This window comes from Pongo abelii, chromosome 21 (assembly GCF_028885655.2).
Source record: "Pongo abelii isolate AG06213 chromosome 21, NHGRI_mPonAbe1-v2.0_pri, whole genome shotgun sequence".
Lineage (NCBI taxonomy): Eukaryota > Metazoa > Chordata > Mammalia > Primates > Hominidae > Pongo > Pongo abelii.
Genome location: NC_072006.2, coordinates 35,207,600 through 35,224,417, shown reverse-complemented (window position 1 = coordinate 35,224,417; position 16,818 = coordinate 35,207,600). Strand labels below are relative to the sequence as shown.

Genomic DNA, 16,818 nt, shown 5'->3' with positions numbered 1-16,818 from the left:
TATACTGTCATATAGGAGAATATCCCTATTCTTAGGAAATACACACTGAATTATTTGGGAGTAAAAGGCCACGATAATATAAGGCCATGAGCATATAACTTATGCTCAATAGATTCAAAGAAGAAAATATACAAATATAGAGAGACTAATATAGATATGTATACATCCATAGAGAGAGGTGGGGCAAATGCTAAAGCAAGAAAGATAAAATGTTAACAATAGGCAAATCTCAGGGGAGCTGGGAAAAAGGTATTGTACAATTTGTATTTTGCAGCTGGTATGTTTTAAATTATTTTTAAATGAAAAGATTTTTTAATGGGTTGAGAAAATTGGAGTGACTTATATTTATGACATCCAATGGACTGTGCATGCTGTATGGAAACAAGGAAAAAATAAATGTCATCATTTTTACCCTTCACTAACAAGTGAAGGGTAAAAAGACAATTAACTCATTGAAGACTATGCACAGAAACACAAAAGCCTTTGCTTCTGTGGTTATAGGTTTACCAAAGGCATAAAGGGGATTGTATCTATTTCAGGATTATAATTTACATCACTTAGTTGGAAAAATCACAGATTTTAAGATATTTTTACAAATCTGAGTGACCATAAAGACTGCTAAAGTCTTGGGACATATTCTTACCAAGTCCCAGATCTTTTGTTTTGTTTTGTTTTGTTTTGTTTTGTGCCTGAAATCAATCCAGGTTTTTTAGACCAGGAAAACGTGAGAAGCTAGAGCTGCTCTACTCAGTTGGCCCAAACCAGGACTCCTGAGATTATTCCCTTATACAACAGGCACCACATTAGAGAAAGGATTCTGGAAAAGTGAGCTGGAACACAAAAGAACTGTCTCGATGGGAAACAGACTCCAAAGGATGCTATTGGGGGGAGGAAAACCCAAAATATTTTTTGAGAAGAATGTGGAAATGGCAAAGTCTCTAACCTCCAGAAACCTTAAACTCTAGGGGAAGAAAGCAAAAATTTAGAGGTAAGAGTATTCATATTAAAATTCAAACAATAAGTAGTTTTTCTATAAACTATCTTTTTTTTCTAATCGTGAAAGTACACATAATCATTCTCTCCAAACTCAGACATTTTAGACAAATAGGTAGAGAGATAGAGAGATGATAGATAGATAGATAGATAGATAGATAGACAGATAGATAGAGAGAGAGAGAGAGAGACATACATACTACATACATATATACCTACATATGTTGGCACATAGATGTTCCTTTACCACAGATTAAGTTATTCTAGATACATATCTTGTAGCCTACATTTTTATACTTTTTCATCATTTTTAATAACTGCATACTGCTCTATTATATTCTGTATTTTCTATATTAGACTAGATCCATGTTTTATCACCATTTAGGTGGCCTTTGGTTTTCTGTTACTGTAATGTTGAGATAAACGTCTTTATGTACTTGTTCAATTATTCCCATTAAACAAAAGCCCAAGGTACAAAGTTTCTGAGTAAAAAAATAGGCACATTTTAAGGCTTCTGATATATATTGCAAATTGTGCTACAAAAGAAAAACTGTACCAATTAACACTCCCAGCAACAACGCCAAGAGAATGCTAGTTTCCCTACATCTCACCAACACTGTCTGGAATGCATAGTTTTAGAGATGAACGCTGGGAACCGACACACTCTTTGCTCTACCTCTCCCCCTCCTAACAGTCTAGAACACAGGTGCTCAATAAATCAATCCAGGCTCCAGTCCAGTAGACATTCTGATCTAATCTGACTGCTCTGGGTAATGAAAAGTCTCCCTTGGTTCACTGCCCAGTATCCTGGCATCATGTGGATCCTATAAAGGCAGTAGCTCCAGGCACATTACAGAGGGACCCAACTCCATTAAACCACCACCAGCTCCCCAAGCCACCCCTTCAGCCATGAAGTTCCTGCTCCTGGTCTTGGCAGCCCTCAGATTCCTGACCCAGGTGATCCCAGGTAAACTGGATAAATAGGAGGAAAGGAAAACTGGGAACGAGGAACACTAGCAGATCTGGTTGCTCTGGTGATAGATGAGCCAGGTTGGGTGGAGGCAGGGCTCACCCCACTGAGTTCCAGCCTAAGGTAGAGATCTCCTAACAACCACCACTAGCCTTGATATCCCACACCCAAACACCACCCTATATAACCTTTACAAAAATTTGTTTTCTATTCTAAAATGATAGTCACCCTCAACCTGAACCAAAATATCTTCTTTCACTTTATGTGAGCTCCTTATATCTAACCTCCTAAGACACACTGAAGGCTTCTGTCATCACCATGTGCATCCATTGAGATCAGCCCTGGGTTGGAGCTCAAAGGAGATTTTGAGCCTAGAAGGAAGAGATTGAGGTTCCCGTCCCTATGCTCAACAGACAGCTGGCAGGTGGGGGATGGAAGTAGACCTCTTAGAGGGCTAGTTCCCACAGGATGGTAAGCAACTGGTTCAGCTCAAATGCTGGGGCTAGGAGATAAGCAGGGTCAGAAAGAGAGAGACAGACACACAGAGAGAGATCAGAGGAGGGCCAGGCAACAGATGTGAAGAAAGCCAAAGAGGCCTGAGGGTGCTCTGAAGAGGCCCCTGCTGTGAGCCAATGGCAGACACAGAGCACTGAGGCAAACAGATTTCACCAGATGGTGAAATGGTGCACAGCACTGTGTGAATGCAAAAATGCCCTGTCACTAGCAACCATTATTTTCTTTTTAATGATTTTGGAGAATGATTTGACTCCTCCCACTTTGCCCCAGGTTGACTGATATTTACAGTTTTAGAGTCTACGAATACAAGTAAGGTAGAAACACCTTAAAAGGGAGCCTGTGGGGTGAGTGAGACTAGCCCCATTTCTCCCTTTTGAGTATCCAAGCTCCTCCCTGACCATGAAGACCTGCTCCCCACCCCTGTTTTTACCCATGAAGACCTGGCTCCCCACCCTTGTTTTTACCCATGAAGACCTGGCTCCCCACCCCTGTTTTTACCCATACATCCTATTCTGTAGTATCAAATTTAGCAAAAAGCTTCAAAGATGCAGATACTGGCAAAGAAGAAGAGCTCCTCAGACAGAGTTCCCCAAGGCCATCAATCCAGGAAGATTTTGTCTCCTCATCACTGGCTTTCCCAAGTCTCATTTGCACAACATCCTAAGGACACAACTCAGAACAAAAAGCCAAACACTCCCATCTGGCGCTGACGTGTTAGCGGTCCTGTGCTGCTTCTAACCACGACTTCTCTGTCTTGTCCTCTCCCATACAGCCAGTGCAGGTGGGTCAAAATGTGTGAGTAACACCCCAGGATACTGCAGGACATATTGCCACCAGGGGGAGACAGCACTGTTCATGTGCAATGCTTCCAGAAAATGCTGCGTCAGCTACTCCTTCCTGCCGAAGCCTGACCTACCACAGCTCATCGGTAACCATTGGCAATCAAGGAGAAGAAACACACAAAGGAAAGACAAGAAGCAACAAACGACCGTAACATCATAAGAACTACTGCTATCACCTCCACCAACTCAAAGAAATATCATTTCCACAGTTCCAATTCCTCCTACGTTGTTGAGAACTAACCAAGGCTCCTCTTTATGGGGCAGATATCTATAGCCAACCCCAAAACTTCTGTCTTCTATCATTCTGTCATTCATCTAATAACTAATTTGGAGTTTGTTTCTATCTTACGAGAACAATCATCATGCAGACTCGTCCACAGGGGATCGGTCAGTTTGGGTCCTCCAAATGAAAAATGTCAAGACGGAATTGGACATGCAAAAGATTGACTGGGAGAACACGCCTCTGATGGACAAAGGTGAGAGAGAGCAGCCACAGGCAGGGAGAGCCTTCAGACTGCAATGCTGGCCTGATATGTATCAAAGGAGAGAGGGATACAGGAGGATTGAATAGAGGGAGACTGAGACTGCAGCTCTAAGAAAGTCTCAGCCAAACAGGTGGGGAGGCCCAAAGCAAGGCTTGCCCCTCAGAGGAGCTCACACAGGGCAGGAATAGCCAGGTTCTCATATCCCAGGGGTTGAGTCTTTGGCTGAGAACAGCCCCTGGAGAAATGGGGTGACTGCTACCATAGGTCTGGAAGTATGACAGCTTGAGGCTGTCCACCAACTATCTCCTTGAAGCAAGTTCTCTTGAAAGGAAATCTGAACAGTGCACCCCCATGGCTGCCACAGAGTATAAGGAGGGAGAGAAAGGAGCTGAAAGTCTAGGTTTGGTCAGCTAGGTAGACTGACTTGTGAGGTATTTATTTATTCATTTGAGTAACAAAGCAGACAGAATACATAGCCACCATTGGTAGTACACCCAAAAAACAAGGATGGCATGATGCTGGTGACTCAAACGTTCCTACCCATGGTGTCAAATTGGCATAATCCTCTTGGGAAGCTGTGCAGAAATAAGCACAGAGAAGCAGAACTCTACTTTAATCCACTAAACATTACTTCTGGGAATTGGCTCATCATAAATTATCCAAGAGAAGCACAAAGGTTTTCCATATAATATTATTTAAAATGCTGAGAAAATGAAAAAATCTAAATGGTGAAATATTATATGCTAATGCCGTCTATAAATACAAATAGAAAGCCTATAGAATAATGGAACATAATAACATTATTCAAAATTGCATTTATGCTGTAGTTGTCAAAATTGTCTCCTTATATTATACAAAACTCATGAAAATTATGACTTTTTTGTTTGGTTGGAAAGCAGAATTATGCATAAATTTCCTCTTACAGTTTGATGCCCATTAGTTTTATATAATATTTATTTGATAGGTACTAACTTCTATCTGAGAAGAACAAACCAAAACACTCAGGCCTAAATAATTAAAAACAGTCCTAAAAACTAGCAAACCAGATAAGAAAAGATGTTAATGCCCATTCCCTAACTTATATCTTAGACCAAAATTAATTCTAGATGGTTTTAAAATGACAGTGTAAAAGTAAAGTATTAAAAGATTGTGTGGTCAAATATTCAATTTAAGAGCAAGGAAATTCTTATAAATATAACAATAGAGGCAGAACTCATGTAAGAATAAATTGATTAGGTGGTATTAAGTTCTTGTGTATGTCAAAAGATATCATTTTGAAATTCATCCATCTTATTGGGTATTGCAGGAGTTCATTCCTTTTTGTTTATAAATACTCTTCCGTCATATGAATAGTATTAATTTGTACACTGATTTGTTGATGGACATTTGGGTTGTTCCCAGTTTATGGCTACTACAATAAAGCTTCTATGAACATTTATGTACAAATCTTTGTATGAATGTATGTTTTCATTTCCCTAAGGTAAATACTTAGGAGTAGAATGTCTGAATCATATGGTAGGTGAATGTTTAGCTCTTTTTTTTTTTTTTTTTTTTGAGATGGAGTTTCGCTCTTGTTGCCCAGGCTGAAGTGCAATGGCGCGATCTCGGCTCACTGCAACCTCCGCCTCCCGGGTTCAAGCAATTGTCCTGCCTCAGCCTCCTGAGTAGCTGGGATTACAGCCATGCACCACCCCCCCATCCCCCCCCCGCTGGCTAATTTTTTTATTTTTAGTAGAGACGGGGTTTCTCCATGTTGGTCAGGCTGGCCTCGAACTCCCGACCTCAGGTGATCCGCCTGCCTTGGCCTCCCAAAGTGCTGAGATTACAGGCTTGAGAATGTTTAGCTTTTTAAGGAAATACAAAATTGTTTTCCAAAATGGTTGTGCCAGTGGATGTGCCCATCAGCAGTGTGTGAAAGTTCCAGCTGTTCCTCATCCTCACCAGCATGTGATATGGTCAGTCTTTTGCATTTTCATCATTCTAATAGATGTGTGGTGGTATTTCATTATGCTTTCAATTTGCATTTTTTAAATAACTAGTTACCAAAAAAGTATATTCTGTATGATTCTATTTACATAAAGTTCTTTAAATTCTTTTAAAATTACATAAAATTCTTTAAAATAGAAAGTAAGAATCTAACGACAGAAAGCAGATCACTGGTTGTCAGGGGATGTGAAAGGTGCATGGAGAGGGCTGAAAGAATGTAAAAGTACCTTGGGGACACTTTGAGGGGTGATCAGTCAAGATACATTCATAGGCCGGGCGCGGTGGCTCACCCCTGTAATCCCAGCACTTTGGGAGGCCGAGGCGGGTGGATCACGAGGTCAGGAGATCAAGACCATCCTGGCTAACACGGTGAAACCTCGTCTCTACTAAATATACAAAAAATTAGCCGGGTGTGGTGGTGGGCGCCTGTATTCCCAGCTACTCGGGAGGCTGAGGCAGGAGAATGGCGTGAACCCAGCGGGTGGAGCTTGCAGTGAGCCAAGATCGCGCCACTGCACTCCAGCCTGGGTGACAGGGCGAGACTCTGCCTCAAAAAAAAAAAAAAAAAAAAAAGATACATTCATAATCTTGATTGTGGTAATGGCTTAATGGGAGTGTACATAAGTCAAAAAATTACCAAATGGTAAACTTTAAATGTGTTCAGTTTATTGTATGTCAATTTTAACTTCCAAAAAAGCTATTATTTTAATAAATAAATCTCACAGTGAAACAGAAAAATTAAAGTATCATAAATAGTTTAAAGACATATGACAAACTGAGACATGTGATGAAGTATTGATACCGATAAAATATAACAAGTTAATATGAAGCAACAGGGAAAACACGAAACCCCTAGTAGAAAATGAAAAAGTGACATGAACTAGCTTTTTAACTCCACAAATGGCCTGAAAAATGGCAAAAAATCTGTCTGACTTGTGATCAAATAAATGCAGATTAAAACTACAATGAGATCTTGTTTTTTACCTATCAGATTGTCAGAGAATTAACAAACCCAAGTTTGACAAGGCATAAATTGAAATGTCTTATCATCAGATGCTCCTGTTTATAACTAAATATGTCAATTCTGGAAGACATTTATCTATACACCTTTCAAAACCCTTAAAAATGTTCATGTTCTGTGGCTCAGAGACTCTACTTTTAGGGATATATTCTGGGGAAATAATTAGAGTTCATATCAAAAAGATTAATGTATACACAGCACAATCATAGCAGCGTAGTTTAAAGTAGTGAAGAGGCAGTGGTGTAAGATGGCTGAATAGAAGCCTCCACTGATCATCCTCCCCACTAGAACACCAAATTTGACAACTATCTACAGAAAAAAGTGCCTTCATAAGAATAAAGTACCTAGTTTTAACTTCATATCACTTAACGAGGCACTGAGAAGCTAGGAAAGACAGTCCTGAATTGCTGACACCACCTCTCCCCAATCCTCAGGCAGCAGCTGTGTGGTGTGGAGAGAGAATATGTGTACTTGCAGGAGGGAGAGCACAGTGATTGTGGGATTTGACATTGGAACTCAGTATTGCTAACACCAGGCAGAACTCAGCAGGTGCCTAGAAAGGGATCATTTAGACCATCCCTAGCCAGGGGGAAATCACCCATCCCAGAGGTCGGAACTTCAGTTTCAGCAAGCCTCACCACCATGGGCTAAAGAGCTCCGGGGTCCTAAATAAACTTGAAAGGCTGTATAGGCCACAAGATCTGCAATTCCTAGGCAACTCCTAGTGCTGTGCTGGGCTCAGAGGCAGTAGATTTAGGGAGCACTCAACCTAGTGAGACACCAGCTGGGGTGGGGGTGTGTGTGTGTGTGTGTGTGATTCTCATGCCTCAGCCTCCCAAGTAGCTGGTGATGGCAGTGGCGGCCCATCTGGAGTGGACTCCGCCATCAAGCCAGCTGCAGTGGGGAGGGACAGCTGGGGCTGCACATTCCACAGAGCTGCAGAGCTGGGGACAATGAGAGCCCCAAACCTTCCAAGCTGGTGCAGCAGGAGCTCCCCAGGTGCAACTGCAGCCACTCAAGTCGCGGCTGTGAACCCCGGCCTCCCTGTGCTCTTGTGGGTGCTGGGAGCAGGCAGGGGCGCTGCCCTTTTGGATACAGCTGCAGGCGCCCAAACCATGGCTGCGGAAACAGACATCTCTACACTCTTGAGGGTCAGGGAAGTCCTCACTGCCCTCACAGGCTTAGAAGTGCCTGCTCCCACAGCCTGGCGTCTCCCTGCTGTCGGTGCCCACTCTAATCTTGGAGCAAAGTTGAGGCCAAGCCCAGGTGCTGTCATAGCCTGCTGGGTGTGCACACGCTTGGGGCAGTGCTGACATACCAGCTCCCTGCCACCTCGGACCCCTACAGACCTTGGGTGCTGACGAGCATAGGAGGAAAGCCGAGGTGGGGCTGAGGGCAGCTTGGCACTGGCCTGTAGGTGCCCCTCGGCACCTACAGCCTGGGTGCCATGAATGGCAGTAGGAGTCTTCTCAGTTCTGTCTCCCTCCCTTCAGTGTGGATGAAGGGGTAGAAATGAAGTACAGCATCCTGTCTTTCCCAGGGGTCATGTTGCATCCTTTAATGGTTTACCGCTGACAGCACTATCAACGATTTGGGGATTGTGTCTCGAGGAAGCAATTTACCTAAATTTCATGTATCAATGAAACTGTTTTTCCTTATAGTTTTAATTATTTATTTTATAAAATAAATAGGCTTTTAATATATAATGAAAGCCTGTTAATGTTAACATGCAAGGATTGAAAGAATACCTGTTGGACTGCAAGATGGCTGCTCCCTCTACCCTCAGCTTCAACTGGCCTGTCAGCCAAGCTTTGATTTCCTAGGCAGAATATAAAAGAATTCCTCTCTGTGGTGGTCCAGGAGACCAAGGGAATTTGGGGAGGTGATAGAACTGCACCCTGATCATGCTAGTGGTGAAAACTTGTGCAACCGTACACCCAAATGTCATCTTTTTTACTGTATGTTAATTTTAGAAATCAAAAAGTAAAAGATGCAATCACAAAAATATCATTTGGTGGGACAAACTTATTCAGTATATGAAGATAATAGAGAACTTTTATACAAAAGTGGCTCTTATAAAATATTAATATAAAATATTAAAATATAAATTCTCAAGAGCTATAACTTAAACTTCTGTTAATTTAGGTAAGCAATTCTCCTATGAAAAGACCTAAGGATTCTTTCCTTTTCTTTTCCTCTTGTCTTCTCATTTTGCTGCAAGGAGCAGCCTTAAAGCTGACTGAAACAGTTATTGTGACCAGCATGTAATGCTTGAAAAGATGAAAATCCAGCTTTAAATATGCTCAAACTCAATAATTTTTTTTTTTTTTTTTTTTTTTTTGAGATGGAGTCTTGCCTTGTCACCCAGGCTGGAGTGCAATGGTACGATCTTGGTTCACTGCAACTTCCGACTCCCAGATTCAAACGATTCTCCTGCCTCAGCCTCTTGGGTAGCTGGGATTACAGGCACCGGCCACCAAGCCCAGCTATTGTTTGTATTTTTAGTAGAGATGGGGTTTCACCATGTTGGCCAGGCTGGTCTCGAACTCCTGACCTCATTATCTGCCTGCCTTGGCCTCCCAAAGTGCTGGGATTAAAGGCATGAGCCACCTCAATAACTTTTTAATAGGTATGTTCTTAGTTTATTCATGTTTCTTTGCTAGTTTTTTTCCCTGCAAAGAAGAAGAAGAAAAATAATTTTAAATCTTATTTGAAGGATGATTGTACACTGATTGTGTTATTGGCCTTGGAAAGGAGAGAAGGAAGAAAAGGAGTAGGAAAAGGGAAAATATCTTAAGAGGTTGTACTGTTAATCTACTTCCAGGCAGATTTTAACCACTAAAGCTAAAATGCTATTATGAAATTGAATATTTCAATTGAATATTGAAAATGGTATAATGGTGCTGGGTACGGTGGCTCATGCTTGTAATGCTAGCACTTTGGGAGGCCAAGGTGGGTGTATCACTTGAGGTCAGGAGTTCGAGACTAGCCTGGCCAACATGGTGAAACTCCATCTCTACTAAAAATACAAAAAAAAGCCGGAAATTGCTTGAACCTGAGACGCAGAGGTTGCAATGAGCTGAGATCATGCCACTGCACTTCAGCCTGGGCAACAGAGCAAGATTCCATCTTAAATAAATAAATAAATAAATAAATAAATGAAAATGGGATAGTGGCCTGAAGATGCAGGGGCCCATGATGAAGAACGTGGATGGCCCCTAGAAGCTGAAAGCAGCCCCCAGGTGGCAGCCAGCAAGGAAGTGGGGTCTTCAATTCTACATGTGCAAGGAACTGAATTCTATCAACAACCTGAATGAGCTTGGAAGCTGATTCTTCCCCAGAGGCCGCAGATAAGAGCTCAGCCTGCTAGAGGCTTGAGAAAGAGGAAAGTGACTTTAAAAGTGTAACTCGAGGGAGTTCCAAAAGGCTAAGTGATTCGGTGAATCTAACAAACATGTTAAAATGCATAAAGTTCTGGTGTGGGGGAAAGGGGAGGGAGAGCATTAGGACAAATACGTTCTTTTCTGAGTTCTGGCCAGGAGGCTTCTTGATCAGTTCAAATTGTTACAAAGTTCAGCTGGAGGTTTCTTTCTCCTCTGGGCCTCTGGCAGCCCTCCTCAAGGAGCAATCCGTTTCCTTCAGAGGGTCTGTGGGTTCTCTTGGCTTTCCTAATGCGTTCCTGCAGTCCTTCTGAAGCAAAACTTAATGATGCGAACCTCCACACGCTGCTCTGTCCGTCCGACTGGGAGCTGCAATCTAGTCCTGCCTTCCATCTGCCATGATCCCTGGTGGTTTTTGACTACAGCTCAATTGTTTTAGATTCCATGTATAAGTGAGAACATGAAGTATTTATCTTTCTGTGTTTGATTTATTTCACCTAGCAGAATGTGTAATAAACATTTAAAAAAAGAATGTGTAAAATCAGGTAGTGATCACAGCTACAAAGAAAATAAAACAGAGTGATGGATGGAAAGTGATGGGGAGGAAGAACCTGGTTAGAAATGGTGGTCAGGCAAGACCTCTCTAAGAAAGGAAAAGAGCAGACTGCATAATAAGCAAGCCACGTGAAGACCTTGAGGACAACATGCAAAGCTGATGACCCACCGGCCCTGCAAAGACCGGGCAAGAAATAAGCTTGGTTGGCGAGAAGAAGGAAAGCTGGAGGGAGTAGAAATGGGGACAGGAGCTGAACGCTGGGAGAGGGGGCTCAAAGCCAGCTCGTGTAGGCAGGGACTGGGCACTAGCAATGCGTGCAGAACAAAGGCCTCTCTCTCTTTCGCCACACTAAAGGCCAAAATGGTCATCTCCAATTGCGAATTCTGCAATAAAATGAGCCCTTGGCGACTTACAACCAGGATGCATTCCACACCGCTCCCCAACGCCCCACAGCCCGCCCTTGAAGCTGTTGGCTGATTGATTTGTGCCAGTCTTTACCGCCATCTGCCGGCAGTACTCGGTATACCCGCGCCCTGGCGGTTGCACACGTTGCCTAAACGCGGGTACACCAGACATTTTTCAGGGCCTTGCCAAAGACCTCCCAATGTCTATTGGCGTCCCAGACACAAGAGATCCAGGTCGAGACTCACACTTCACAAGATACACAGACACGGGCCTTAGGGAACAGGAAATTCCATGAAACTTCCATTTACCCAATTAGCCGGACTCACTGAGCCCCAGAATAGGGTTTTCAACCAACTCCTACTAGAATTAAAAAATAATGTGTGGTATAGATTGGAATAATAGACATTGGAGGCTACAAACGATGGGAGGGGGAGAGGGGTGGGGGTTGAAAAATTACCTATCGAGTGCAACATTCACTATCCGAGTAATGGGGCACTAGAAGCCCACTCCACCACTATGCAATATATGCATTTGTACCCCGTAAATCTATAAAAATAAAAAATACATTAAAAATAATAACAATGTCTGGTCATCTAAATAGTACCTCTACAGCTTATTAAGTGCTCTGGAGACGTCCCAGTTGCCTGTCCTTCCCATTAAAGGTGATATCCAGTGCTGATTTCCCCTTCAACCTCGGGTTCCCATAAACCTCTTCTTTCTCACTCCTGTTGCCCTCCGGTACTCCAATAAAGAATGATAGATGGGCCGGGCGCAGTGGCTCACGCCTGTAATCCCAGCACTTTGGGAGGCCAAGGCGGATGGATCACCTGAGGTCAGGAGTTGGAGACCAGCCTGGTCAACATGGTGAAACCCCGTCTCTACTAAAATACAAAAATTAGCCGGGCGTGGTGGCGGGCCTCAGTAATCCCAGCTACTCAGGAGGCTGAGGCAGGAGAATCGCTTGAACCCGGGGGCGGAAGTTGCAGTGTGCAGAGATTGTGCCACAGCACTCCAATCTGGGCGACAGAGCAAGACTCCGTCTCAAAAAAGAAAAAAAGAAAACAGTCCCAGTATCATCCACGTGCATGTGCATGTAGGTGTATCTGCCTGTGAGAGCTGCGCACGCGGCACTGAGTACCTGGGAAGACACCCACGTACAGATGCTGTACATGTGTGGGGTCACTCTCTGGCGCATTCGGAGGCATGAGGGCTACATGCAATGTGAGGGAACCTATGTCCAGGCTTCCTTTCTTGGTTTTCCTCCTCTGAAGTCATGCATCCCTTCACAAAAAGTCCAGCTCCTGGCTAAAAACCTATGTGTGATTTTTCAGCCCAACCACAGGCAATGACAGGTTTTACCTGGCAGGCCTCACAGCTGAGTTGTGCACAGCTGATGCGTTGCAGTCTTTAAAGACAGTTGCAGACACAGACTCAGGCCTCCTGGACAGTCGACCTCTCAACACACATCTCAGCTCCCAACCCAGGTCTTCATTCAGACACGTCTTCATTGCAGTGGGGTAGGCCTTCGGCCAGGACCTTCTTATCATGGGGAGTGGAGAATCCTTGAAGACACTTTCCTTCATGCTGACTCAGAAGTTTTCCCACTCTCCCTTCCCCACGCCATCCCTGGCCCCCAGGTCCGTACAACTGCAGGAGCCTTTTTGTTGGAAGCTTTTCTGCAGTGAGACCAACCCCACACCTATGCTCATCCACCCGACCCCAGATGGCATCATTCTATGAGGAAATTAGAACAGGTGGATCTGTGTTCTACAAAATCAAACAAACCAGGTTCTCTGGTTTAGCCTCTTTCTTGTACTGTAATAACAAGAGATTTGGGGTTTGGCTATTACTTGCTTTGACTTTTTTTGTTTTGAGACAGGGTTTCGCTCTGTCACCCAGGCTGGAGTGCAGTAGTGCGATCTCGGCTCACTGCAACCTCCACCTCCTGGGTTCAAGCAATCCTCCCACCTCAGTCTCCCTAGTAGCTAGGACTACAGGTGCACACCATCATGCCCAGCTAATTTTTATATTTTTTATAGAGACGGGGTTTCACCATGTTGCCCAGGCTGGTCTCAAATTCCTGAGATCAAGCAATCCACTGGCCTCAGCCTCCCAAAGTGTGAGGAGTACAGGCATGAGCCACTATGCCAGGCCATCATTAATCAGCTACTCCAGCACTTGCCAGTTCAGCTCTCTCCTGCTCAGCTGAGCTCCTGATTGTACAGCGGTTAAGAGCAAACTGCCTCTGCCACTTAGTAACCTGGCAACTTGAAAAATCACTTTGCCTTTTCATCCTTTGGTTTCTTCATCTGTAAAATGAAAATAACAATAAACAATACCTACTTCATAGGGTTGCTGTTGTGAGGATGTAGTGAGTTGATATATGTAAAGCATAAAGTAGGTTCCACTGAAGCATTTGCTATTGTGTTCAACATGGTCCATTTCTGCTTGGAGATCCATGTGGCTCTGGGGAGTATCTGTTGGCTCAGCCTAGGCCACGTGTTCCACCTTAACCATCTCTTCCCTGCTCCAAGGTAGAGCCCGTGACCTGAACTAAACCAGCAGGCACGCTCCACCTCCAAGACCAGCTCAGGGTGGGCATGTAATATAAGCTGGTTCAATTAGAGTGAATCTTTTTTTTTTTTTTTTTTTAAGACGGAGTCTCATCCCCTGTCACCCAGACTGGAGTGCAGTGGCACAATCTCAGCTCACTGCAACCTCTGCCTCCCAGGTTCAAGCAATTATCCTGCTTCAGCCTCCTGAGTAGCTGGGATTACAGGCGCCTGCTGCCACGCCCAGGTAATTTTTGTATTTTTAGTAGACACAGGGTGTTGCCATGTTGGCCAGGATTTTCTCGAACTCCTGACCTCAAGTGATCCACCCACCTCGGCCTCCCAAAGTGCTAGGATTACAGGCGTGAGCCACTGTGCCCAGCCCAATTACAGTAAATCTTAATACACTGGCTGAAAATTCTGGGACACAGCCAGTCTCTCTTTCTAACAGGACACATACAAGGACCTGCACAACTCTGGGAGATGCTGGCATATTGGGGCCACAAGCAGTGCTGACCTGAAGAAATGGGCAACACCTCAGAAAACAAAGTAGATAAATAGAAACCAAGTCCTTGGTGCCATCACTTGATTTCTGGATAAAACCTCACCTAAGCTATTTATTGACCTGAGCCCTTCATAGTTTAGGCCAATGTGATTTGGTTGTTTTGTTACCTGTAACCAAGTATCTTAACACAAAGTGGATCTGTGAGTGACTAGAGCCTCTTGGGGGTTGTAGCAATCTAGGTCCCCAGAGAGGCCAACTCGGAGATGGAGTGTAGGGTGCAGAACGTTGATTAATGAGTGCTCTTGGAATCAACAACTGAGGAAGACAGAAATATGCAGGACTGGGCACAAGGAGAAGTCCAGCTGCAATGCAGGCCCAAGGGTAGTTGCAGCTGAGCCTTCAGGAAGTTCTGGAGCCAGAGTAGCCCTTCTGAGTTGTTCCAAGCACTGAAGGCCTAGCAAGTTCCCAGGAGTATTAAAATCAATAAGCCTGTCAGCCCCAACAATGCCCTCAACAGGTCTGGGCACAGATTGGAGAGAAGCTGGGCTCCCACTGCACCACGAGGGAGTGGCCCAGAGCCACAAAGCCACGGAGACTCAGGCAAGGGGTTCCTCCAGCACTTCTTCTGGAGAAGTTTTGAGCCCCAGATGCAGTTAGCACAGTTGCCCGCCCCTTATCATAAGATGAAGTCCATTCCCACCACATCTTCTGCAAGGCCTAGCTGGGGACCCCGAGATACTGGCAAAAAGCAAATGTAAATCCAGCTTTATTGGTAAAAAAGGAATAGCAGATTTAATTGGAAATTCCCACCTGGCCCAGCAGCACCAACCAGAAAGAAGGGAAGAAGAGAGGAAAAAACTGCAGGAAGGAAAGAAAGGAGGGACAGAGGGAGAGGAGGAAGGAAGGAGGAGGGAAGGGAAGGAGGGAAGAAGGGAGGGAGGGAGGGAAAGAAAGAGGGAGGAAGGGCAGAGGGAGCAGGGAGACTGTAGATCAGGGTCTGAATGGAGCTCCAGTCCTGGAAGTAAACGATCCAAGGCTCCAGGTGCTGGGAACAGAGAGCAGAAGGGGAGGGTGGCCCACAGCACTGACATCTAGAAGGGTAGTGGCTCTTCCACAGGAATGTTAAGGATGACATCCATGTCTGGGGTGCACCTGGTGGGAGGCAGCACAGAGGGCCATGAGAGACCAGAGGTGGCGGTGTGGGAGCACCCACTCAGAGGAGCCCTGCTCTTTAGAACTCTGGTACCTACTTGGGTTGGGGGGCAATCCCAAAATATAATCTGTGACCTATCTGTGACCTCAAAGCCCAACTGTGCATACACAAGCATACACACACACACATACACATCAAAAATGGAAAAGAAATGAGTTTGGCTGGACGAATGTTCCCCCGACAAGTCTGAGGTCAAGAGGGAGCAGGAACTCAGCTCTGAAATGCTGAGGGCCCTCAAGATGATCACTGGCTTTGGAGTGAGGATGACAGGTTTGATAACTTGACTCCGCGTCACCTTGAGCACGCTATTTCTACTCTCCCCGCCTCCCTCCTTCAGTTGGCACTTAAGTGAAAAGCACTCATTAAGTGCCAGACCCCAGGTGAGCCTCAGTTTCCTCATCTGTCAAATGGGTTTAATATTCTAACCTCAGTCATTGGTGGAGAGATTAAATGAGACCATGCCAGCATGTAATAAGTGCTCAGTAAATGACAGGCATTATTATTTCCATGAAAGTAGCAAGAGAGATGGATTCCCATCAGCAATATATTCCCCATTGCAGGGACCAGCACAAACATTTAAGAGGCTGAAGGATTACATTCTCTTTCACTCTCTTTTCTCTCTTCCAAGGAGACCATCCTCTCTCGTGGTTTCAATAATCTACTGATACATATGAAGTATTTAGGCAGGAAATGTCAGGATACTTGCAATTTACAAATACTATTCAAAAAAAAAGAATGAACATGAAGTCAATATGGAAAAAAAAACAATTTCTAAATCTAGATGGGCAAAACTGGCTATTCATTATATCATTCTCTCTACTTTTCTTTATATTTGAAATTTTTCATAATAGTAAAAAAAAAAGTTCATCTCTATGCAGCAACACCTAAATTTCTACTTCCAGCCAATATCTGTCCTCTGAGATCTACATTCATCTTGTAAATTGCCCACCCAATGACTCCAACTTGGTACCTCATATAAACCAAACTTACTGTCCAAAGTCAGCTGTATGGTTTTTGGTTTGTTTTGAGACATGGTCTCACTCGGTCACCCAGGCTGGAATGCAGTGGTGCGATCACAGCTCACTGCAGCCTGGAACTCCTCAATTGATCCTCCTGCCTCCCAAATAGCTGGGACCACAGGTATGTGCCACCACATCTGGCTAATTCTTTTATTTTTTGTAGAGATGGAGGTCTCACTATGTTGTCCCCCTGGTCTCGAACTCCCAACCTCAAGCGATCCTTCTTCCTCAGCCTCCTAAAGCACTGGGATTACAGGTGTGAGCCACCATGCCTGCCTCCAAGTAAACTTTTGACTGTGCCTATATACACATCCCTCACCCTGTCCCAGCCTTCCCAATCTCTGCATTTGACATCACCACCACCCCATTACAAAA

General features: G+C 44.3%; 2 protein-coding genes across 26 annotated transcripts in view; one reads left to right on the top strand and one right to left on the bottom strand.

Moving 5' to 3' along the window:
* C21H20orf96 (chromosome 21 C20orf96 homolog) overlaps positions 1-16,818 on the bottom strand; it is a 120,622-nt gene that overhangs the window by 45,930 nt on the left and 57,874 nt on the right. For 2 of the 25 annotated variants that reach the window (XM_024238947.3, XM_024238944.3), the window contains exon 11: positions 14,961-15,363. The exons of 18 other annotated variants lie outside the window; for them this stretch is intronic. In XM_024238947.3, the coding sequence (XP_024094715.2) occupies positions 15,303-15,363 (61 nt within the window). In that variant the 3' untranslated portion in view covers positions 14,961-15,302. 5 more of the 25 variants (XM_054541751.2, XM_054541742.2, XR_008516905.2 and 2 more) reach the window with 4 other exon arrangements.
* On the top strand, positions 1,848-5,252 carry DEFB132 (defensin beta 132). The gene is made up of 2 exons (XM_002830166.4): positions 1,848-1,960; positions 3,252-5,252. Exons 1-2 carry the CDS (start codon positions 1,903-1,905, stop codon positions 3,479-3,481), a joined length of 288 nt encoding a protein of 95 aa, XP_002830212.1. The 5' UTR covers positions 1,848-1,902; the 3' UTR covers positions 3,482-5,252.